This window comes from Sus scrofa, chromosome 7 (assembly GCF_000003025.6).
Source record: "Sus scrofa isolate TJ Tabasco breed Duroc chromosome 7, Sscrofa11.1, whole genome shotgun sequence".
Taxonomy (NCBI): domain Eukaryota; kingdom Metazoa; phylum Chordata; class Mammalia; order Artiodactyla; family Suidae; genus Sus; species Sus scrofa.
Window position 1 is genome coordinate 52,168,033 of NC_010449.5, and position 23,348 is coordinate 52,191,380.

Here is a 23,348-nt window from a genome sequence, read left to right on the forward strand (position 1 = left end):
AGCTAGACTTTCCTCCCCATCCCAACCTTCTAACTTTTTTTTGTCTTTTGTCTTTTTAGGGCCGCACCCATGGCATATGGAGGTTCCCAGGCTAGAGGTCGAATTGGAGATACAGCCCCTGGCCTATGCCACAGCCACAGCAATGCAGGATCTGAGCCGTGTCTGTTACCTGTGCCATACCTCATGGCAATGCTGGATCCTCAACCCATTGAGCAAGGCCAGGGATGGAACCCACGTCCTCATGGGTACTATTCGGGTTTGTTAACCACTGAGCCATAATGGGAACTCCCCACCCCCAATCTTAAAAGGGAGGAGAACTATTGCACTAATTCCCTATGGAAGGCAGAGGAAGGTCAAACCCTTCCATGTCTAAGCACAGGCGGATGGAGGTAGAAGGGTAAGTAGACAACTCCCTTGCTCAGTACTGCCAGCTCGCTCTCAGCTCAGAGCACCTCCACCCTCAGTGAGGACTCTGAGCTCTTCCTCGTAAACTCTACCCTGGGGGGCATCTGCTGCTTTTCCCTTTCTTCCACCATTCTGTGCAAGTCTTATACACACAGTAGGTGCTCAGTAAATACTTCTTGAATGATTGATAAGAACCACTTCTTCGGAAATGTCTCTGTTATCTGATAAGGGTGACATCAGTCAGAACCCTCAGGAGTTCCCGTTGTGGTGCAGCGGAAGCGAATCCGACTAGGAACCATGAGATTGCAGGTTCAATCCCTGGCCTCACGCAGTGGGTTAAGGATCTGGCATTGCTGTGAGCTGTGGTGTAGGCCAGCAGCTGTAGCTCCAATTTGACCCCTAGCCTGGGAATCTCTATATGCCATGGGTGCAGCCCTAAAAGGCTGTGTATATATACATGTAGAGAGAGAGAGACAGAGAGAGACAGAGAAAGAAACTGCAGAGCTCTCCTGGGCTTTCAATCTTATTAAGGGCAGCCAGGAGTTGATCTGCTTTGATTAATGTGTCTCATCCACTGCGTTCCAAGATTAAGTACTGTCACAACCCTCCCTCTGCCTTCCTGCCTTTTCTCATCTATTAGGCAGTGCTACCTGGTCACAACGTTTATTCCCCTTCCTGCATCTTTTTCTAGTTTTATATAAGGAGCTGCATGATCCTATTGTTTGTATAATATGAGCATGAGGGAGTGGAAGTAGTGAGTGTCATGAGATGTTGACAGGGAAAGATAGGTGGGAATCTCCCAGGGCAAACTTCTCCATGTTAAGGTCCAAGCTCCCACTGGCAGGCTGACTCACCACCACTGACAATCTTCCTGGGCAGTTGTCATGGTGATGGAAGGTGGTTAAAACAGAGGTGGGTGGGGTATGAGGAAGAGGCTTGCAAAATGCTGCCAGCAGAGAAAGCAGTACTTTTTGTTAAGATTATCCTTGAGGGTCTAGCTGGAGACTCCTGGTCCTAGCTCCCCCTTCATCCACCTCGGCATCCTGGAAAGAGATGATAGGACAACAGGGAGGGACTAAAACGTCTCTGGAGAGGCACATTTTCATGTCCCCAAATGACTCTGTCGTGAACATTCATACACTGAAATGATGGCTGAGGTTGACTATCTTGCAGGAGAATTTTGGAAGACAAGAACAAAACTTTGAGTCACATTACAATGAGATCTTGGAAACACTTGCTCAAAAATACGAAGAAAAAATACAAGCTCTAGGGGAGAAAAAGAAAGAGAAGCTAGAAGCCTTGTATGGACAGCTGGTCAGCTGTGGAGAAAATCTTGATACCTGCAAAGAACTAATGGAAACAATAGAGGAGATGTGTCACGAAGAGAAGGTTGATTTCATAAAGGTCAGTAGCAAGGAGTTCCCACTGTGGTACAAAGGGATCAGAGCGTCTCTGCAGCACCAGGACGCAGGTTCGATCCCTGGCCTGGCACAGTGGGTTAAACGATCTGGCATTGCCATAGCTGCAGCATAGGTCGCAGCTGCAGCTTGGATGTGATCCCTCGACTGGGAAGTCCATATGCTGTGGGGCAGCCTCCCAAGCCCCCAAAAAAGAAAAAAGAAAAAAGGTCAGTAACAAAGTGAAATGAAATAATGAACTGAAATGATGGTTGTGGCCAGAGTAGGTTAGGTTGTTCCCTCTCTGTCTGGAGGTGTTGGAATTGGCTTTTACCATCAGCATCCCTTTGACTCCACTGGATGTATCACGATGATTCCACATGCATCTCTCTGCACAGCTTTGCCCTGAGTGGTCGAGCAGGCTCATGCACAGCTGACCCTTCCCTCCACCACTGCTCAGATAGCACCAGCTCTTTGTTACCCAGGCATCTGTCCCCTCATCCTGGAGTAGGGCAAACACAGTGCTCTGAGACTTTTCTGGCCATCTCGGAGCTCTGGGGAGAAAGTTGTCCAGGCTAAAAAGGCACCTCCTCTTTCCAGCTACAAGTGCAGCAGTTACAGATCTTGCTTCATAAGTTCAGACATGCAAAATAAGTCCATCTCGTGATTTCTTTGAAATCCACTTTCCATTTGACCCCACGTTCCCATGCAGCCAGACTGTGGGAATTTCAACCTCTATGAGAGCTGGGGCCTCCTTCTTCCATACGGTCCCATAGGAATGAGGGGGCAGTAGTGGTGTCTGGGATGTAAGGGAGGGGCCTTCAGCCTCCAGAGCTGCCTAAATTGCCGCATGCAGCTTTGATGTGGGCCACGCCCGTAGAGGTCCCTCAAAGCCCAGCAGCACGTCCTTCCTGCCATGCTTGGGAACTGGACTGCAGGTTGGCAGACATCGCTAAAGCCCTCCATACTCAGACTTTTTGAACCAGGGGTTCCACAATATCACTCTAGCTCAGAGACACCATCCAGACTGTGGAGAAGGTGACAGATGTGAAGATGTTTTCTCTGTAATTTATGATGGTGAGAAACTAGAAACAACCACAATATCCAACAGTCAATGATGGAGGTCCCATTCGATGAACGATTCAGGCTGATGACCCAAAGACCATTTGTAACCTGGCAAGTTTTACCTAATGGTAACGGAAAAGCAGTAACACAGGAGCAGCCCCACAGGTGACATAAGAGTGGTTTTTGTTAGGGGTGAGACATGGCTGATTTCTTTTTTCTTTTCCCAATTTCCATTAAATATGTTTATTCTATAGCTTGAGAAATTTATTTCCTGAGTCAATTTAATATTTTGTCCCTTCTGTTTTTTCAGGATGCTGTGGCCATGGCTGACAGGTAATACTTTTGTTCTGACATGTATTTTCTTTTTCTGCTCCTTTTACTTCTAGATATCCAAATAGATTCAATTCTGCTTGGTTACAGGTTCCCAGTTTCAGCTTTTGTGCCTCATGAGTAGGAGTTCCCGATGTGGCTTAGCAGTAACGAACCTGACTAGTATCCATGAGGATGTGGGTTTGATCCCTGGCCTCGCTCAGTGGGTTAAGGATCTGGCATTGCCGTGAGCTGTGGTGTAGGTCTCAGATGCGGCTTGAATCCAGTGTTTCTGTGGCTGCGGTGTAGGCCAGCAGCTGTGGCTCTGATTCAACCGCTAGCCTGGGGCTGGCCCTCAAAAGCCAAAAAAAAAAAAAAAAAAAAAAAAGGGAATAAATAGCACTGGCTTTGGAATGACACTGTGGGATCATAAGGACCCTCTAGTACCAAATCTCAAAATCTCTGAGCTGGCAGGGGGTGCATGGCAAGGCCCAGCCTGCAAGCCCAGGGCAGACCTCCTGAACCCCTCCTTTCACCAAGAGAAACAGAGACCCACAGAGTGTCCCCCAGCTGAGCCAGGACCCAGACAGTGTGCTATGGAAAGCATGTTATAGATGTTATAGAGTCAGAGGAGTTCAAATCCTGCTACGCCCATGACCTTGGGCAAGTCCAACCAGTCTAGGACTCTCCTTCCTCATCTACAAACAGGGATAGCTTTGTGGACATAAAATAAGACAGTGTCTCTAAAGCAACACAAAGACTGAAGCTTGATCATGTAAGGGTTGAGAGCGTGGGCTTTGGCAAGACAGACATGGTTTCAAATTCTTCTCCTGCTATTTACAAACCCTGTGACAGCCAGGAGCAGGTGCAGAAGACCCAGAGCCCCAGTCATCAACTTGAGCACTTGGGAGTTCCCGTCGTGGCGCAGTGGTTAAGGAATCCGACTAAGAACCTTGAGGTTTCGGGTTCGATCCCTGCCCTTGCTCAGTGGGTTGACGATCCGGCGTTGCCGTGAGCTGTGGTGTAGGTTGCAGACGCGGCTCGGATCCCACGTTGCTGTGGCTCTGGCGTAGGCCGGTGGCTACAGCTCCGATTGGACCCCTAGCCTGGGAACCTCCATATGCCGCGGGAGCGGCCCAAGAAATATCAAAAAAAAAAAAAAGACAAAAAAAAAAAAAAAAAAAAAAAAAACTTGAGCACTTGGCCACACAGAGAGGGAGCCCCAGAGAGGCTGCATGTCTTTGGTGCCTGGGGTGGTGTTGGGGGACGGAGCTTCCAGGTCAGCATCTGCAGATCTTCCAGGGGTTATGGATTTTTGGCTCACTGGCACACATCTCCCAACCCCCACCCTCTGACATGACCATCCTCCTCTCCTCAGAGTCGTAAACCAACCCTGCCCGATGCCCGATGCTGATGTTGTAGGTCAGTCACTGAAGCCGAAGCCAGAAGGCAGCCCGCAGCATGTTAGAATGAGGAAATCAGGGGGTTCCCGTCATGGCGCAGTGGTTAACGAATCCGACTAGGAACCATGAGGTTGTGGGTTCAATCCCTGCCCTTGCTCAGTGGGTTAAAGGATCTGGCGTTGCCGTGAGCTGTGGTGTAGGTTGCAGACTCGGCTCAGATCTTGCGTTGCTGTGGCTGTGGTGTAGGCCGGCTGCTACAGCTCTGATTCCACCCCTAGCCTGGGAACCTCCATATGCCACAAGAGCGGCTCAAGAAAAACACAAAAAAGACAAAAAAAAAAAAAAAAAAAAAAAAAAAAGAATGAGGAAATCAAACTTCGGCCAAGAGGCCCTCTTTGCATTACACTAGTGACCCCTCAGGAGAGTGCCCCTCCATTCTTGTCAGTGTGTCTTTTTACACCCACAGACTCGGAAAATTCCTGAAAACAAAAACAGATGTTGAGATCTCGACGCAGCCTGACTTCGACGACCAGACTTTGGACTTTTCTGATGTGGAGCAGCTGATGGACTCTCTTAACACCATCCCAGGTGCATATCTCACCAGTGATACCCACCTGCATATCTTTTTTTTTTTTTTTTCCGCTTTTTAGGGCCACACCCGCAGCATATGGAGGTTGCCAGGCTAGGGGTCCAATCATTGCTGTAGCCGCCAGCCTACACCACAGGCCCAGCAACCCCAGATCCAAGCTGAGTCTTCGACCTACACCACAGCTCACGGCAATGGCAACAGCAATGCCGGATTCTTAACCCATTGAGCAAGGGCAGGGATTGAACACCCAACCTCATGGTTCCTACTCGGATTCGTTGCCACTGTGCCACGACAGGAACTCCCCACCACCTGTGTATATTTTCAGTGTGCATACTTCACACGGGTTTCCTTGAGCTTTAAAAGAGAAACTTTGATGGCCAAAAAAAAAAAAAAAAAAAAAAAAAGAAAGAAAAGAAAAAAAAATCATAAAGGTTTAGAAACAAGCATTTCCCCCCTCAGCTTCATGGGCTTCGTATTTTCATCTTTGTGGCTTGTTAGGGTGAGAACAGAGCTGACCTTTCCAGGGGTAAATGTCTGCCCTCCCTCTCCAGGGTACCAACATCTGGCTCCAAGAAGCCTAGTTTACTCAAAGCAAGTATCCTGAATTTTATTTCCCTGAATGTTATATTTATGTTCCTCCTAGGGTGGCTGTGTTTAGTATAGGGTTAAGAGATGGGCTTTGGAATCTCATGGAGCTGGTGAGAATCCCCACCCTGCTACTTCCTAGCTGTGTGACTCTGGACAACTTACCAAACCTCTCTGAACTTTGGTTTCCTTGTCTATAAAATGGACATAATAATGACTCATGGGGACATGGTGAGAAATAAATAAGGTAATAGATGTACAACACATCACATGGTGCCAGGTAGCTCGTAAAAATCTTATTTCTAAGAATAACGCTAGAATTCAACTTTTTTTGGTTTTGGTATTTTAACTTTGTTTGCTAGTATCCAACTTTTTTTGGACTGCTCATCTTCCCTTTCTCACCAACACCCAGCCACATTATGAACAATGTTTTACATATCATTTTAGGTTTTTCCTTCACACATATGTTTTTTAAAGTAAAAACAGAATCATCTTGTTTTGTAATCTGCTTTTTTTTTTAGCAAATAGTTGTGATGAATATTTTCTCACACTGACAAATTCTTCCACAACATCATTTTTATGGCTACATACCTGTTTATTTCGTCCTCAACTGTTAGGTGCTAAGATGTTTCTAGATTTTTACCAATATGTACCATACCTTAATCATAAATCTTGAAGGACATTCTTTTGTGTATGTGTGTGTATGTGTGTGTCTTTTAAGAGCTGCACCTGAGGCATATGGAGGTTCCCAGGCTAGGGGTCACATCAGAGCTATAGCCACTGACTTAACACCACAGCCACAGCAACACAGGATCCGGATCCAAACCGTATCTGAGACCTACACCACAGCTCACAGCAACACCAATCCTTAACCCACTGAGCGAGGCCAGGGAGCGAACCTGCATCCTCATGGATGCTAGTCAGATTCGTTTCTGCTGAGCCACAATGGGAACTCCTCTTGGAGGACATTCATAGACTCAGTGGGTCAAGGGGAGATTTCATTGAGCGATGATGTCCTTTGGATGGTCTAGGAATGGTGCTGTCTAAATAATCAGGCCTAGTCATTTGGAAAGAAAGGGACTGTCACCCAAGTCAGAGAAGCATGGAGTTGTTTCCTCACCCGCCTGTGTCCAGCTCCCATGCAGACCAGTTCCCTCCTGTATATGGAGCCACCCCTTTTCTTTCTGCATCCTCTGGTGGGGCTGTTCTTTGCAGGATATGGACGAGTCTCTTCTGTGCCTCCTGAACTCTGTCATTTGGGGATATAGACTCTTTCTCTTCTTCTCACCTTTGTCATGTGAAGGTCTTCTAGCCCCTAACCAGCCAGGAAAGGCTGATACATTCCTTTAAGTTTAAGTCTTCCCTGGACAGAACAATCTCAGGATTTGAAACTAAGGATGTTCTTAAAAGCCTGGGATGGAGGGAGGTGCTGCCATGGGAGAACTATGGAGAAAAGACAAGGAGTGCTTCTCAGTTGTGTGTGAGTCTGTGTGGAGATGGAGAAGGCAGAAGTATTAACTTACAGAAAAGAAAAGAATTTAGTCAGTAGATGGACTCTCAAGCAGTTGGGTCTAAAAAGCGCAACTTAATTAAAAACAATACTAAAAAAATAATAAAAAGCGCACCTTGGTCAGACTCAATCTTGTCTCGTCAAGGAGAGATATGATTCTTGTCTAGTGAAGGAGGCAGTTGTTGGACGGGTCCCCCAGAGGACGTGGAGCATCCTGCCGAAGGCTTCTTTCACTCCTTTGTTCACTCCAGAGCCCTGGGCAGCAGTACTGTGGTCCTGGCTGTCCTGCCTCTTCAGATGGTGTGGGAGGGTCAGAGGACCATACCTAGGGCAGGACTTGTGAACCACACCTCAGCCTGAGGCACTGTCACCAATCCCATCTCCCCGAGCTTGTGTGGATTGGTCAAAGCAGGAATGGACACACCGGTTGTTGCTTGAGGCTCATGCTTGGGAGGTCTGGCTGTCCCATCCCTTCACCCTGAGCTGCCTCGTCCATCTCCAAAGCCTGTGGAGGGATCCGTTGCCCTGTAAAAAGGGCCATTCCCATCCCATATCTCTACTTAAGGGTTCTCAGTTGTTCTTCCTCTTCTCCCTTTTCCTTGTCTAGCTCCTTCTGCTCCAGTGATAAACCCACAGGCCCCCAACTCCGCCACAGGTTCCTCGGTCCGAGTGTGCTGGAGCCTATACTCCGATGACACCGTGGAGAGCTATCAACTGTCCTACCGGCCAGTGCGGGACAGCTCACCTGAGAAGGACCAAGCAGGTGAGGCTCTGCCAGGAACAGAATAAACAGAATCGTGTTCCCTCAGAGGCCAGGGGCCCGCCTTCCAGGTAGTTGGGAAGGTGGATCTGTATACCTTGCCCCTTGGAGCTGTCACAACCTGGGAACTACCCAGGGATGGGATGCAGGAGCAGAGCATAGCAGCAAGGGCCAGAAAGGCAAGTTGGGACCTAACTGGAGAGGACCACCCACAAGGCCATGCTGAGATGTGTGGAGTGTGTCTACACCCACCCGGCCAGAGGGGTCCTGGGGATGAGTGTCTGGCTGCACACCGTGTGCAGGAAGGGTGAGGACACCCCATCCTTGAAGAGGCCCAGCTAGACTGGCTGGGTTATAGCTGGTCCTGGGTGTGAGGCCAGGCTGGATCTACTCACAGCAACCCTGTGTTGGGAGAAACTGGAGAGTTAGTCTTCAGACCCTCATGCAGGATGAGGTGGGGCTCTGTAGCCTGGAAGGGCTACTATGGATCTGATCCACATTCCCAGATGGAGCCAGCTCCTGGGAATGGCCCCCTGCCCCCAGTGTGGGCAGCTCTCGGCCCATCCTCTTCCCATGGCAATGGAGCTGGAGGGCATGGGGTTAGAGCTGGGGTGGCTGCCTCTCCCCACCCCCATCATAGATGAGCCAGTCTCCTGTTGAGAAGGGAGGGTCAGATGGCAGAGGAGCCCCTGCCAGGCACCTCAAGGAGTCAGGGATGGGGCCAACCTGGTAGGACTGTCCTGTGTTCATGGGGTCAGGGTGAGATTGCTAGAAGGGGACTTTGAAATCTCCATTTTTATGGCTGAGGAAACTGGGACCTGGAGCAAAATGAGCTGTCCGTACGGACACCATGAGTTATGGCAGAAGCAGGATGAGAATCAGGTCTGCAGGCTTCTTGCCCAGAGCTCTTCTTGTTATACCAGGTCGTGCAGGTGAAGGGTTCTGAGCACTGACGGTGAGGATGGTTTTGCCCAGGAACTAGGAAGGAAGGGGAATCCTTGAGAAAAGTAAGAGTAAGTTTAAGGACGAAGAAGAGCAAGGGTGGTCAGAATAAGGACTACAGAGAGCATGGAGGAAAATGAGGAGATTTGGAAAGGGAGTTGGGGACCAAAAAAATCAGATCTGATTACTCAGTTTTTGCCATAAATCAACCCTGTTGACACTCTCTGCAGAAGGGGCCACTGTGTTGGGGCTATGTCCTGCTGATTGATAAAGATCTTTTCAATGGACCAATTTTGTTATAAAGAAACTAATATCAGAGGGTGAATTAATGACTTGTCACTGCCTTTTTAAGCTAAAGAGTCTGGGGATGTTTGGAGGTATATCAGTTAGCTTTTGCTGTGTGACAATACCACTCCCAAACCCACACATATATACAATATTTCAGCTAAAATTGACAAATACTCACTTTCATTCATTTTTTGGGAGGGGCAAGATGAGGTAGGGTATTAAGAGGTACAAACTACTGGAGTTCCCATTGTGACGCAGTGGTAACGAATCCAACTAGTATTCCTGAGGATGAGGGTTCGATCCCTGGCCTTACTCGGTGGATTGGGGATCTGGCGTTGCCATGAGAGGTGGTATAGGTCACAGACACAGCTGTAGCTCCGATTTGACCTCTAGCCTGGGAATATCCATATGCTGCAGGTGCAGCCCTAAAAAGTACACACACATACAAAAATAGGTACAAACTACTAGGTATATAATAAATTAGCTACAAGGCTATATTGTACAGTACAAGGAATATAGCCAATATCTTAACTTTATCAATAGCAATAACTTTAACAATATCAAAAACTTTAAGTGGAGTACAATCTATAAAAATATTGAATCACTATGTTGTACATCTGAAATGAATATAATATTATAAATCTACTATGTTTCAGTTTTTAAAATGACATTAATCATTTCTTATAATTCTTTGAGTTGGATGGACAGTTCTGGTCTGTGCCAGCTTGAGTGAGGCTGGATGGGCTAGGATGGCCTTGCATTTATGCCTGGGGCCTCAGCTGCAATGGCTGGGGCCTCTGTCCCTGTGATCTCATCTTTCGAGAGGCTGGCTCAGGCAGGTTCACATGGAAGTGGAAGCATTCCTGGCAGGAAGCGAACAAGCCCCTTTGCACCAGCACTTCCCAAATCTCTGCTTGCACCACGTTTGCTCTTGTCCCCTCGCAGAAGCAAGTCAGGTGGTTAAACCCAGCCTCGAGGGATAGTGAGAAAAACCAAACCTCTCAGTGGAAGGCTTTGCAAAGTCACATTGCAGAGGGACATGTGTGCAGGGGTGGGAGGAATTTGTGGCCAGGTCTTCAATCGATGAAGAGGATAAGAGATTACACCACAACGAACTTGGAGCCAGTTGGCCTATTTTAGGATTGAATTCTTGTCTTTTTTTTCCCCTAGAGTTTACGATGACCATCAAAGAAACATATTGCTCAGTGACAAACCTTGTGCCAAATACCCAGTATGAATTTTGGGTCACAGCTCGGAACAGGGCTGGCCTCAGCCCCGCCAGTGAGCGTGCAGTGTACATGACAGGTAATGGGGCCACTTGTTTCTGTAGCAGGACCTTCAGGAAAGGGGACACAGGAGTTGTGGCTTTCTTGCTGTGGCAGGGCTCTTGATTTTACTTGGAAGAGCAGGAAGAATTTCATATTTCTTCTTTCATTTAATACAACGCGTCTACATGCTTGATGTGACAGGGAGATTTTCTCATAGTTTTGGTCTCAAAAATATCAAAAAGCACCAGACAGTACCATTTGACCCTTACAACCATCCTCTACTCCAGGAAGATCTGAAAGAGATTCTCTGGTGTCTTGGTCTGTGGAGGCTGCTATAACAGAATACTATGGATTGGGTGGTTCATAAACAACAGAACTTTTTTTATTCCTCATGGCTTTGGAGGCTGGGAAGTCCAAGATCAAGGCGCCAGCAGATTCAGTGTCAGTCATCAGTTTTCTTTGCTGTGTTCTTACCTGGGGCAATGGAGCTCACTGGGTTTTCTTGTGTAATAAACCCCTTCAGGAATTCCCGTTGTGGCTCAGTGGATTCAGAACCTGACTAGTATCCATGAGGACATGGGTTCGATCCCTGGCTTCACTCAATGGGTTGGGGATCCGGCGTTGCTGCGAGCTTTGGTGTAGGTTGCAGACATGGCTAGGATCTGGCATTGCTGTGGCTGTGGTGTAGGCCAGTGGCTACAGCTCCGATTTAGCCCCTAGCCTGGGAACTTCCATATGCTGTGGGTGCAGCCCTAAAAAGACAAAAATAAGTTTTAAAAAACCCTTCAACTCTGATGACCCAGTCACTTCCCAAGGACTCCCAATAGGATCACATTGGGGAATAGGTTTCGACGTGTGAATTTGGGAGAGACACAAGTATTCCGTCTCTAGCACAGCTTGCTTTTTATGGCACTGCCTCTCTTGTGGGAAGAGAGTTCCCAGCTTGCCATGTCAGCCTGTGCTCTGGACCACAGGACTGGATATGGACAGGAGAGCCATTCATCTCCTCTCCCTCTCCTCTGCATTTAGCACCTTCTCCCCCAACCATAAAAAGCAGAGAGATAAGGAGCTGTGAAGAGGCTGCGCTGATCTGCTGGGAGTCTGGGAACCTGAATCCTGTGGACTCATACACAGTGGAGCTGAGCCAGGCAGAAGCACCGGGAGCCTCGGGTGTAACTGAGTGAGTCACAAGGGGCACTTGCCGGGAAGGAGAGGCCTCAACACTTGACACAGTGACACACCCTAAGAAATGGGTCGAGTCTGGAGAGAAGGTCAGGATTTGTGACAGCCCGCATCCTTACTTTGAGGTTGCTCGGTTTCATGAGAAATAGCTGGTTTCATGAGAAATAGCTGGAATGCCAGGATCAAAGGTGAATGGAGGAGCCAAGGATAGGTGAATACATGGTAAACCTCAGGCTTACTTTCTTAGCCCAAGTTTACTATCACTCATTCATTCAAATACTGAGCACATAGGTTGTGCCTGGGCACTGGTGAACTAGACAAATTCCCTGCCCTCCTAGAACTGACAGTCAAGTGGTGATGGGGGATAGACAAAAACCAAGAAAACGAAAGCATTAAATACCCAGTATTAGGGAGTTCCCATCATGGCTCAGTGGTTAACGAATCCAACTAGGAACCATGAGGTTGCAGGTTCGATCCCTGGCCTTGCTCAGTGGGTTAAGGATCTGGCATTGTGGTGAACTGTGGTGTAGGTCGTAGACATGGCTCGGATCCCAAGTTGCTGTGGCTGTGGTTCAGGTCAGTAGCTTCAGCTCCGATTAGACCCCTAGCCTGGGAACCTCTATGTGCCACGGGAACGGTCCTAGAAAAGGCAAAAAGACAAAAATAAATAAATAAATACCCAGTATTATGAAGGGTGAAAAACATAATGAAATATGGAATGGGGTGGACATGGGGCTTATTTTGACTGAGTGGATGTTTGAACTGAGACCTGACCAAATGGGAAGGACTGAGGCCTGAGATGACTGGATGCAGGAGCGCTGCGGGCAGAGGCCACGTTTGGCCCCTGGGCAGGAGTGAGCTTCACGTGCTGAAGGAACCAAAGACACACCTGGCTGAGATGTGAGGGGGAAAGAGAACTGCAGGAGACAGAAATGAAAGGGATTAGAGTTCAATGTACAAAGAACATCACGTCCACAGCAGAAGGCTGTCTGGGGACTCACGTTCCTCTCTGGTTGGTGGAGATCCAGAGGGGCTCACAGCTAGAAGAGGGCTGGATTCAGTGACCGCAAGAGCCTGCAGACCCTATGAGTCTGCAGCCGTGTTCAGTGGAAGAATCACGGATGTACTTCTGGTTTACAACCAGGCAGTCCAGGAGTTCCCCTTGAGGCTCAGCAGGTTAAGAACCTGACTAGTATCCATGAGGATGCAGGTTCGATCCCTGGCCTCGCTCGGTGGGTTAAGAATCCAGTGTTGCTACAAGTTGCAGCATAGGTTGCAGATGAGGCTCGGATCCTGCACTGCTGTGGCTGTGGTGTAGACTGGCAGCTGCAACCCTGATTTGACCTCTAGCCTGGGAACTTCTCTATGCTGCAGGTGCAGCCCTAAAAATTAAAAAAACTAAAAAAAACTAAAAAAAAAAAAATTTACAACTCGGCAGTATAGAAACTTGTGGAAGGGGAACCAGGCAGCTAGTACCAACCACCAAGGCCAGGGGCTGTCCTGCTGTGTACCTGCCCAGCTCTGGAGATACGGAGGAGGAGGGGTTTGGTGTCATCTTTGAGGGAGACAGATTCTTCTGTGCTAACTGCCAGGCTTGGAACCTGGTCATCCCCACTCCCATCTGTTCCAGGTAGAACCCATGTCCACAGCCACATCAGGGCTGACCTTGGTTATCTACCTCTGGAGATGCTCAGGAGCAGGGCATGGAGTCCAGGGGTCTGGCCTCACAAATGACTCGGACTTCCTTTGCAATTTGTGCTGCTACTTTAGGAGCACCTGATGCCTGGGACCACCCATGATGGAGGTTATCAGAAGGCTGGTCTGTGACCTAGGTGATCTGGGGTGGGGCTTATGCTCCTAATACAAACTCATCCTAGTGTCCCAGTGCTCTGAAGAAAAGGCAAAATTCCTTCACAGGCTCTGGCCCCTCTCTGCCTCTCCAGCTCATTCGCACCAGCTCTCCCTCCCTTTTTCAATCCAACCACACGGGTCCTGCTTTTCAGTTCCTCCAGCTTTCTATGCTTCAGTTCCTCCAGCTTTTGCACATGCTTCTCCTTCTATGTAGGAGAATCCTCTACTCCCTTTTTATCCCATTACCTCCTAGTCATTCTTCAAAGCTCAGGTCAAAAGTCACCTCCCAACACAACATTGTAAATTTCAGTAAAATAATTTTTTTTAATTACACCACTCCCCATAGTGTACCTTCTATAGTACACTGTCAATTTGTCATAGTTGCCATGTTACATTTCTTCCAGTGATAGCTTGAGAAATGCCTCTCTTCACGTCTAACTGCAAGTTCTAGGAGGGCAGGAACTACACTTCAGTTTCCCACAGGGCCTCCCTATACAGTCTCTGGAACCTAAGGTGCTTTGTTAATGTTTATTGAATGAATATATACAAGTGCCCCTCTGGCTAGAGCTGCAGCCCCAGAGTGACCTGGACATCCTGGCCTTGCCAGGTGTGGGTGTTGAGACTATAAATGGACATTACCCTGAAGGCTTCTCTTTCCCACTGGACTGAAATGGGATTGGCAACTGCAGGAGTACAGACAGTGACAACCATGAACTTGTGATTTAAATAAGTTGGATTATTCCCAGTAGGCAGCTACCAGCAGTGGGCTTCTATGGGCCTCTCAGCAACAGTCAGATCATGTGTTCATAAGCATGGACTGAGAGCCTGCTCTGGGCCCAGCGCTGTGCTTAGGTAAGTGGTACCTGGCCCCTGCCCTCAGAGAGGTTATGGTCCTACCAGACAGTCCACACTGGATTCAATTGCATGCACCCTCCACTGATGCAGCATCAGGCATAGGCCAAGCATGGTGCTGGGTGCCTGGGACCCAGGGTGGGGATCTTGGAGGAGGGACAGCCACAGACAGAAAGGATACAAGGAAATGAGAAAAATGGGCCTGAGTGAGAGGGATCCCTAAGAGGGTCCACACTCCTTACTGTGCTGCTGGCAATCAGAAGACAGGGATGCGAGAAGGAGTTAAAAATCCCAGCTTTGGAGTTCCTGTCGTGGCTCAGCAGTCATGAACCTGACTGGTATCCATGAGGACGCGGGTTCCATCCCTGGCCTCACTCAGTGGGTTAAGGATCTGCTGTTGCTGCAAGCTGCGGTGTAGGTCATAGACGTGGCTCGGTTCTGGCGTTGCTATGGCTGTGGCGTAGGCTGGCAGCTGCAGCCTAGATTCGACCCCTAGCCTGGGAACTTCCATATGCTGCAGATGCAGCCCTAAAAAGAAAAAAGAAAAGAGAATAATCCCAGCTTTGAAAGGGAAGCCGATGCTTGGGCCTGGCTGCCCCAGCCCCAGGATGACTGTGGATTGCCTCCTTGCCAGGTCTGTTGTGGGCATCCCGACCTGCGAGTGCCTGGTGCAGCTGCAGCCCCGGCAGAGCTACATCATCTACGTGCGAGCCCTCAACGTGGGGGGCCCCAGTGCTAGGAGCCAGCCCGCTACGGTCCACACCACAGGTCTGTGCCCCGTCGCATACTCTCTGGGCCCAAAGTGACCACCTTGTGGCAGATTCAGGGCTGCTATGGCTTCAGTGGAAAATCAGTGAATGTTCATCAATACAAATGCATAGCAAATCAGGCTGGGAAGGGGCTCAGGAGTGATCAAACCCTGTGATCCCATTTTATAGGCGGGGAGATTGAAGGCCCAAGTCATATAGCAGCTGGGTGGCTGAACAAGCATTAGAAGTCAAGGTTTCTCTCCACACCCTTCTGGTGGGCTAAGGGCCTGTCGCACTGAACCTGGGTGGCCCAGACACCGCATGTTTCACATAGGCTGAGCATCACCTCTGGGACGGGCTCTTTATGAAATTCCCAGGAAGACCCCTTGGCTGTGGCTTATCTTCCCGCCATCAGCCTAAGCATCTCCCCACTCATAGGCCCAACTTAGTCTTGGCTGCCCTGATGGGTGCCCCTCCTCCAACTTGCTATCGTCATAGAATCGTCACATCCTATGTCCAAATTTGAGTTAGCAGAGACATCTCCAGAAACATTTCAGCATCCCCTGCTGTCCTGGCACCACCACGGCTCTGGGTTCTGAGTTTTGCTGGGGTGCCCTGAAGCCGGGGGGTCTTCCCACACCTCACAGAGTGAGTCCAACTCAGGCCAGCTGATTAGGTGACGTGCAGGTAAGAAGCAGAAGCAAGGAACCTGGGCCCAGGGCTCAGGGGACAATGTTCCTTTGCCTGAGATCTTTCCCTGAGGGATGCTGTGACATCTGCCTTCATTTCCAGTGTCAGGAGGAGAGGTATGTGATTGGTACCCACTTACGTTCCTTCCACACAGATGGGGAAAAATAAGTTACGTGGCTGCCTAAGGTGGAAGGGGTTGGTGCTGGGTTTATGACCCAGGTTTTTCCTTTTTATTGTGCTGGGACCTTCCTTTGGTTGACTGGCATTTCTGATTTCCTGTTCTGACTTGGTGTTTTGAAATATCAGATTCTGGCTATTTCAATAAAAGAGAACAACCTTGGTTATTGTCATCTATGAAATTTGTTCAAATAATTTGTTAAGTGTGTATTTACAAAAGACTTGAACATGAATTAGCAAAAGACATTATATGTATACATACAAATACAGTCCTTATTTGGGACTTGAGACCAGGCACCAAGGGCCACATCTGTCAGCTGCAAGGTGGGAACCTGCCTCCCCCTCGCCTGCCAGCTCAAATAGCAAATGAAATTTCCAGGAGCATCGCATTGTGGAAATAAATGTAAACAGCTCGATGGTGCGGCTTGAACTGGAGTCTGAAGCAATGAAAGTGATAGAATGGGAACCTAGGAACTGGCCAAGAGACAATAATGGAGAAGGTGTTACCATGTTCCTAAACAAAGGATTTTTAAAAACAAATTTCTTATTAAATCTATTCCGGGGAGTTCCCATTGTGGATCAGCAGGAATGAACCCAATCAGTATCCATGAGGTTCCATCCCTGGCCTCACTCAAGGTGGCAGACAAAGGCTCACATATGGGCTCGCTGTGGCTGTGGCATAGGCTGGTAACTACAGCTCTGATTTGACCCCTAGCCAGGGAACTTCCATATGCTGCAGGCACGACCCGAAAAAGCAAAAAACAAAACAAAACAAAAAACAAAAAAACCCAAACAAACAAAAAACTATTCTGTACCATTTTTTGATGTGCTTTGTTTTAACCATGATTTGGAGATGGTTACAATTTCCTTCCTTGTCTCCCCCCTCCTCCCGCCGAAAACTGAATGTTGCATTTACTTAACCTGTGTCAAATTGATCATTAAGAATTCCTTCAATTCCTATTTCCCTTAACCAGGAGGTTAGAAATTCCTATTCATGTGCAGGTATTTACAGCCTCCCAGTTAAGAGCGCAGCCTCTGGAAGCAGAGAGGCTGGGGATTCAAATTTGAGTTCCAGGATCTGCCAGCTGACTTCTTAACCACCCTGTGCCTTAGTTTTCTCCTCTACTAAACAGAAATACTAACACCTGGGTACTTGTAAGGAGGAAAGAAGACTTGCAAAACAAGCTCAGTACTAGACGCACAGTAACCCTCAACATGTGTTAACTGCCATCATTACTAGCACGAGGGTCATTACCATGCAAGGTCCAGGCGTGTGTGTGTGTGTTTGTGTGTGTGTGTGTGTGTCTGTGTGTGTCTGTGTGTGTCTGTGTTTTGTACAGGAAGCTAAGCCGCTCACACGTGGTGAGACCCAGCCCCGGGGAACACAACGTGGAGAAGGCAGTGGAGTGATTGCCTGGTCGTCTCCATGTGCTTCCTCCCCGCACAGGCAGCTACTTTCACCTGAATGAGCACACCTGCCATCCCTGGCTGACCATTTCTGAAGATGGGCTCACAGTTGTACGAAGTGAAAGGAGAGCCCCTGCCAGTGAGCTGCTCTCCAGCGACACCCGCTTTACCAGGTACATCATCAGCCCCTCACTTGAACAGTGCGTGAACCAACACAACCCAGTGTTACTCAGGTAAAATTAGATGATGACAGATGCAGCCTTGAGGGGGGGCTTCAGGCTCTCACTCCCAGAAGTGAGGGGAAGAGGGGGAGAGGGGTCCAGCTGGTGCTGGCAGAAGAGACACCTCGTGGCCTCTGAGGTGGAGTCCGCAGCTGCCAGAGCTGGAAGCATCAGATCAGGAAGCCGTGGGAAGAGGGTCACCCCACTGGACAGCGGGAGAACAGCAAGGACCCAGGTCTCCCAGGGATTAGCCCAGGACTTGCTCCCACACTGTGACACTTTCTAACCAAACTCCTAATGAAAAACTCACTCACAGCTGGTGGGGGAAACGATGGTGGTCCTAGCGCACTGCCTGAGGGAGGGGTGTCCATTAAAGGCGGGAACTTCCAAATACTTAAGGAAGATTTAAAGTAGGGGCAGATACATTGGAAATAAAGTTCCCACTGTGGTGCAACGGAAACAAACCTGACTAGGATCCATGAGGATTCGGGTTCGATCCTGAGCCTCGCTCAGTGGTTTAAGGATCTGGCATTGCCGTGAGCTGTGATGTAGATCACAGGTGAGGCTTGGATCTGGCGTTGCTGTGGCTGTTGTGTAGGCCGGCAGCTGCAGCTCCATTCGACCTCCAGCCTGGGAACCTCTGTATGCCACAGGTGTGGCCATAAAAAGATTGGAGACAGCTCCAATGAGGATTAAGAGACAGTTCTCTGGGCAGACGCAGCCTCAAGCATCTTCTGCTCCAACCCTTTGATGTTGCACTAAAGGTCGCAGAAAAGTTTTTGGTCATCTATTTTGCAAGTTCTGTGTAGGTCATCCAGCCTCTCAACCTGAAATAGGGGAGTACTTACCACTGATTATTCTGTTCTTCATTTTGGGGGGTCCATCCAAGCTGAGTTAGAGTCCCATTTTATTTAAGTTTTTATTTATTTATTTTTTTGTCTTTTTGCCTTTTCTAGGGCTGCTCCTGCAGCATATGGAAGTTCCCAGGCTAGGGGTCCAATCGGAGCTGTAGCTGCCAGCCTACGCCAGAGCCACAGCAATGCGGGATCTGAGCCATGTCTGCAACCTACACCACAGCTCACAGCAACGCCGGATCCTTAACCCACTGAGCAAGGCCAGGGATCAAACCCACAACCTCACGGTTCCCAGTCAGATTCGTTAACCACTGTGCCACGATGGGAACTCCTAGAGTCCCATTTTAATATCCTGTTACCAGTATATCTGTTGCCCCGTGAAACACTGTGCTGTGTGCTGGGGGTAAACAGACAAAGACAAAGGCCCTGCCCATCTAAGACTCTGACAAACAAGTGGGAGAGATACATATGTAAAAGCACACGTATAAAAGATAAAAGTCTGGACAAGGGCCCGAGAGAGCTTCCTGGAGGGACAAGGTCTTGAAGGATAAAGAGGAGTTCTTCAGGACGACAAGACAGGTTAAGTGCTTAGTATATGTACCAACCAAGCCAGAAAGATCAGATGTTTGGAGGCCAGATAATTGGAGGACTGTGAGAAGTTTAGTGTGTCTGCAGTCTGGGGTGTATAACAGGAAGAGGGGGAGGACAGGCAAGAAAGATGGATACGGTCCAGGACAAAAGAGAAGTTTGGATATTACCTTTTAGGGGAAGGGAATTACTGGAGGATTAAAGTGGGGAGTGACAGGATCAGATTTACATGTCAAAAAGAAGTATGAGTTAGGGAAGGACAGGGAGAGGCAGATAGAGAACAAGACCAGGGCGGAGGGGTGGAGCCTTGACTAAATCAGCAGTAGGTGGACTAGAGGAGCCAAGGGATTTAGGCCATACTTAGCACACAAACCCAGCAAGGCTAGTGCCACCTGGTTACATGGGAAACGGGAGAGGGATGATAGCACTGCTATGTTTACAGCGTGCTTATCGAGTACTAGGTGTGTTCCAGTGCTTTACATGGATTCCCTCATTGAATCATCACAATATCTGAGTTCCCATATAACAGATAGGAAAACTGAGGCAGAGATATTAAGTAATTTGCCCAAAAGTACACTGCTGTTAAGGGTTGGAGCTGGAATTAAACTGGAAGCTGAGCTTATAACCACTTTATTCCTGTCTTAGTTTTCTGCCTTGGGTTACTGGGTAGTCAGTGAGTCTATTAACAGAAAATATGAGGAATATATCCCCCAAAGCACAAACTTGGCAGGTGGGAATGTAATCATTTTAGTTTGGAACATTCTGAATTAGAAACCACAGGTGGATCTGGAGCTTGGAATAGAGCTGGCCTGACTTTATAGGTGAGGAGTTGCTAACGTGCAATATCCTCTCCCAGAGCTTTGCTTGGGCATCCAGAACCCAGGATTATGTGTTAATGACAGCTGAACAATCTGCCTAGGGATCTTGGGAGCCACATAAAGCTTGGCTGAGGGAGGAGGCTCCTACAGGAGGGAGACCATTCACTTTGGAGATATGATTGGATCTATTTCCGATGAAACCCCTCCTCTAGAGACTTCTTTACTGTGGTGGAACAAAACATAACTCCGACCTTCAGCAGTGTAATTGTTTCCAGTGAAACCTTGGACGTAGACTTTGATAATTTGTGAGGAATTTGCCGTTTTGCTCTTTTGAGGGTCTGCCTCTGAAATCTGAATTCTTGTCTTCTCCTGCAGTCATCTCTAACACAAGCATCACTTCAGAGACCCTCCATGCCATTTTGGAGCATAAGCAAGTTCATGAACCTCAAGCATGTGGTTCCCTTGACTGTGTTGCATTCTATCGGGTTTCAATCCTTTTCATTTTTAATGAACAAGTGAACAACCCCCCCCTTCTAAATTGAAGTATAATAGAGTCACTTTTTTTTTTTTTTTTTTTGCCGCACCTGCACCTGCAGCATATGGAAGTTCCTGAGCCAGGGATGAGGAACTTCCCAGTCCCTCTCTCTCCACCCCATCTCTGCCTTGGCAGCCCTAAGTTTGTTCTCTATGTCTGAGTTTGTTTCCAAGTTGTTATTTTTTTTGTTTGTTTGTTTGTTTTTGCCTATTCTAGGGCTGCGCTCACAGCATATGGAGGTTCCCAGGTTAGGGGTCCAATTGGAGCTGTAGCCACCAGCCTACACCATGCCACAGCAATGTGGGATCCGAGCCGCGTCTGTGACCTACACCACAGCTCACGGCAACGCTGGATCCTTAACCCACTGAGCAAGGCCAGGGATCGAATCCACAACCTCATGGTCCCTAGTCCGATTTGTTAACCACTGAGCCATGACGGGAACTCCATGAGTTCGTTTCTGTTTTGTAGATGTTTTTTATATTTTAATTCCACATAGAAATGATACCGTATGGTATTTGTCTTTCTTTTCTTTTTAGGGCCATACATGAAGTATATGTAAGTTCTCAGGCTAGGGGTCAAATTGGAGCTGCAGCTGCCAGCCTACACCATAGCCATAGCAACACCAGATCTAAGCCACATCTGCAAACTATGCCTCAACTTGCGGCAATGCCGGATCCTCAACCCACTGAGCGAGGCCAGGGACTGAACCCCCATCCTCATGGATACTAGCTGGGTTCTTTTTTTTTTTTTTTTTTTTTTTTTGGTCTTTTGTCTTTTTTTTTTTTTTTTTTTGTCTTTTGTTGTTGTTGTTGTTGTTGTTGCTATTTCTTGGGCCGCTCCCGCGGCATATGGAGGTTCCCAGGCTAGGGGTTGAATCGGAGCTGTAGCCACCGGCCTACGCCAGAGGCACAGCAACGCAGGATCTGAGCCGCGTCTGCAACCTACACCACAGCTCACGGCAACGCCGGATCGTTAACCCACTGAGGAAGGGCAGGGACTGAACCCGCAACCTCATGGGTCCTAGTCGGATTTGTTAACCACTGCGCCACGACGGGAACTCCTAGCTGGGTTCTTAACCCGCTGAGCCACAACGGGAACTCCTGTCTCTCTTTCTGACTTACTTCACTTAGTATGATAATCTCTAGTTCCATCTCTGTTGCTGCAAGTGGCATTGTTTCATTCTTATGTCTGAGTAATATTCTATTGTGTATATATACTATATCTTCTTTTTTTTTTTTTCCTTTTTTTTTGTCTTTTTGCTATTTCTTGGGCCGCTCCTGCAGCATATGTACCACAGCTCACGGCATATGCACCACAGCTCACGGCAACGCTGGATCGTTAACCCACTGAGCAAGGGCAGGGACCGAACCCGCAACCTCATGGTTTCTAGTCGGATTCGTTAACCACTGCGCCACGACGGGAACTCCCTATATCTTCTTTATTCATCTGTCCAGATATTTAGGTCATTTCCATGTCTTGGCTATTGTGACTAGTGCTGTTATGAACATAGGGGTGCATGTAACTTTTTGAATTATAGTTTTGTCTGGCTATATGCCCAGGAATAGGACTGCTGGATTGCATGGCGACTCTTTTTTTGTTTTTTGAGGGACCTCCATACTCTCCTCCTAATGGCTGCACCAACTTACATTCCCACCAACATTGCAGGTAACCAAACCTCTTTGTTACTGTAAGAGCCCAGTCACCTAAAAAAACAAATTGGAGTTCCCTCTGTGGCACAGTGGGTTAAGAATCCAACTGCAGTGGCTCAGTTTGAGGCACAGATTCAATCCCCAGCCTGGCACAGTGGGTTAAAGGATCCAGCATTTCTGCAGCTATAGCATGGGTCACAGCTGTGGCTTGGGTTCAGTCCCTGGCCTGGGAACTTCCATATGTCATGGGTGTGGCCATTAAAAAAAAAAGAAAGAAAAGGAAAAAAAGCAAATAGAGCCTTTTTTATGGTTTGTCTCTTCCTCATCTATGACCAGCAGTGTAATAACCCCCTTCTAATCTTTAGCATTGGTCAGGTGAGCTTTGAGAGCTAAGGCTGTGACGCTTTGCAAGTGAGGTGGTCAAACACTTGCTCCCACACCTCTAGACCACCTACTACCACACCCCAGCAATAGGCATCACTCACCTGCACAGCCAGGCTTGGCTCACCCCAAATCACACCTGCTTCCACTTTCTAAAACCAGGTGTGTTGCTGTTATGGGAAATCTAATTCCAGTCCGAGGGCGCCATTACTGGGAAGTGGAGGTGGACGAGTGTTTGGACTACACAGTGGGTGTGGCTTTTGAAGATGTCCCTAAACAGGAGGACCTGGGAGCAAACCACCTCTCCTGGTGCATGAGACACACGTTTGCATCATCAAGGTAAGGTGAAATCTGGACACCCACGATGAAAACATGCTTTGGCAGGAATAGAGTGAGAACTTTTTGCTAGTATTAACTAAGGCCTACATTCTGTTTTATGAACTATGCGAAGATACTTCATGACTTGTTTTTAGCCCCCTTTTCCCTAAAGCCCAGCTGGAAAGAGAAAGTGCAGCTCTGGATACTTTTGATAAAACAGCTAAAATTCATGGAGAGCTTATTGTGTGCTAAGCACTGTTCTACACTCTTACATAAACTATCTTATTTACTTCTATTATCCCATTCTAAAAATAAGAAAGCTATGCCTCACAGCAGTTCCATAATCCACGCAACATGGATTCAGAGCTCAGATTCAAACCCAGGCGGTCTAGCTCCAAAGGTAGCATTCTCCACCAAGTGATTGGTTTTTTTATTTATGCCTAATTTCAGTGTTACTAAACGAACAGTATGATGTGAAGCTCCAATTCCATCTTTTTTAGTAGATGTAGATGAGGCTTATAGGTCATGGCTAATTCTGGTTTGCTTCTGCTGCTA

At 48.0% G+C, this 23,348-nt stretch overlaps 1 protein-coding gene across 2 annotated transcripts in view; it reads left to right on the forward strand.

Annotated features, from left to right (window-relative positions):
* The window catches only part of FSD2 (fibronectin type III and SPRY domain containing 2), a 49,674-nt gene that overhangs the window by 23,564 nt on the left and 2,762 nt on the right, over positions 1–23,348 (forward strand). Inside the window, exons 4-12 of one of the 2 annotated variants that reach the window (XM_021098894.1) lie at positions 1,579–1,809; positions 3,178–3,200; positions 5,046–5,167; positions 7,871–8,026; positions 10,424–10,558; positions 11,551–11,701; positions 15,041–15,174; positions 17,470–17,662; positions 22,638–22,814. In XM_021098894.1, the coding sequence (XP_020954553.1) occupies positions 1,579–1,809; positions 3,178–3,200; positions 5,046–5,167; positions 7,871–8,026; positions 10,424–10,558; positions 11,551–11,701; positions 15,041–15,174; positions 17,470–17,662; positions 22,638–22,814 (1,322 nt within the window). The remainder of the gene's footprint in view (positions 1–1,578; positions 1,810–3,177; positions 3,201–5,045; positions 5,168–7,870; positions 8,027–10,423; positions 10,559–11,550; positions 11,702–15,040; positions 15,175–17,469; positions 17,663–22,637; positions 22,815–23,348) is intronic. The other variant, XM_021098895.1, reaches the window with a different exon arrangement.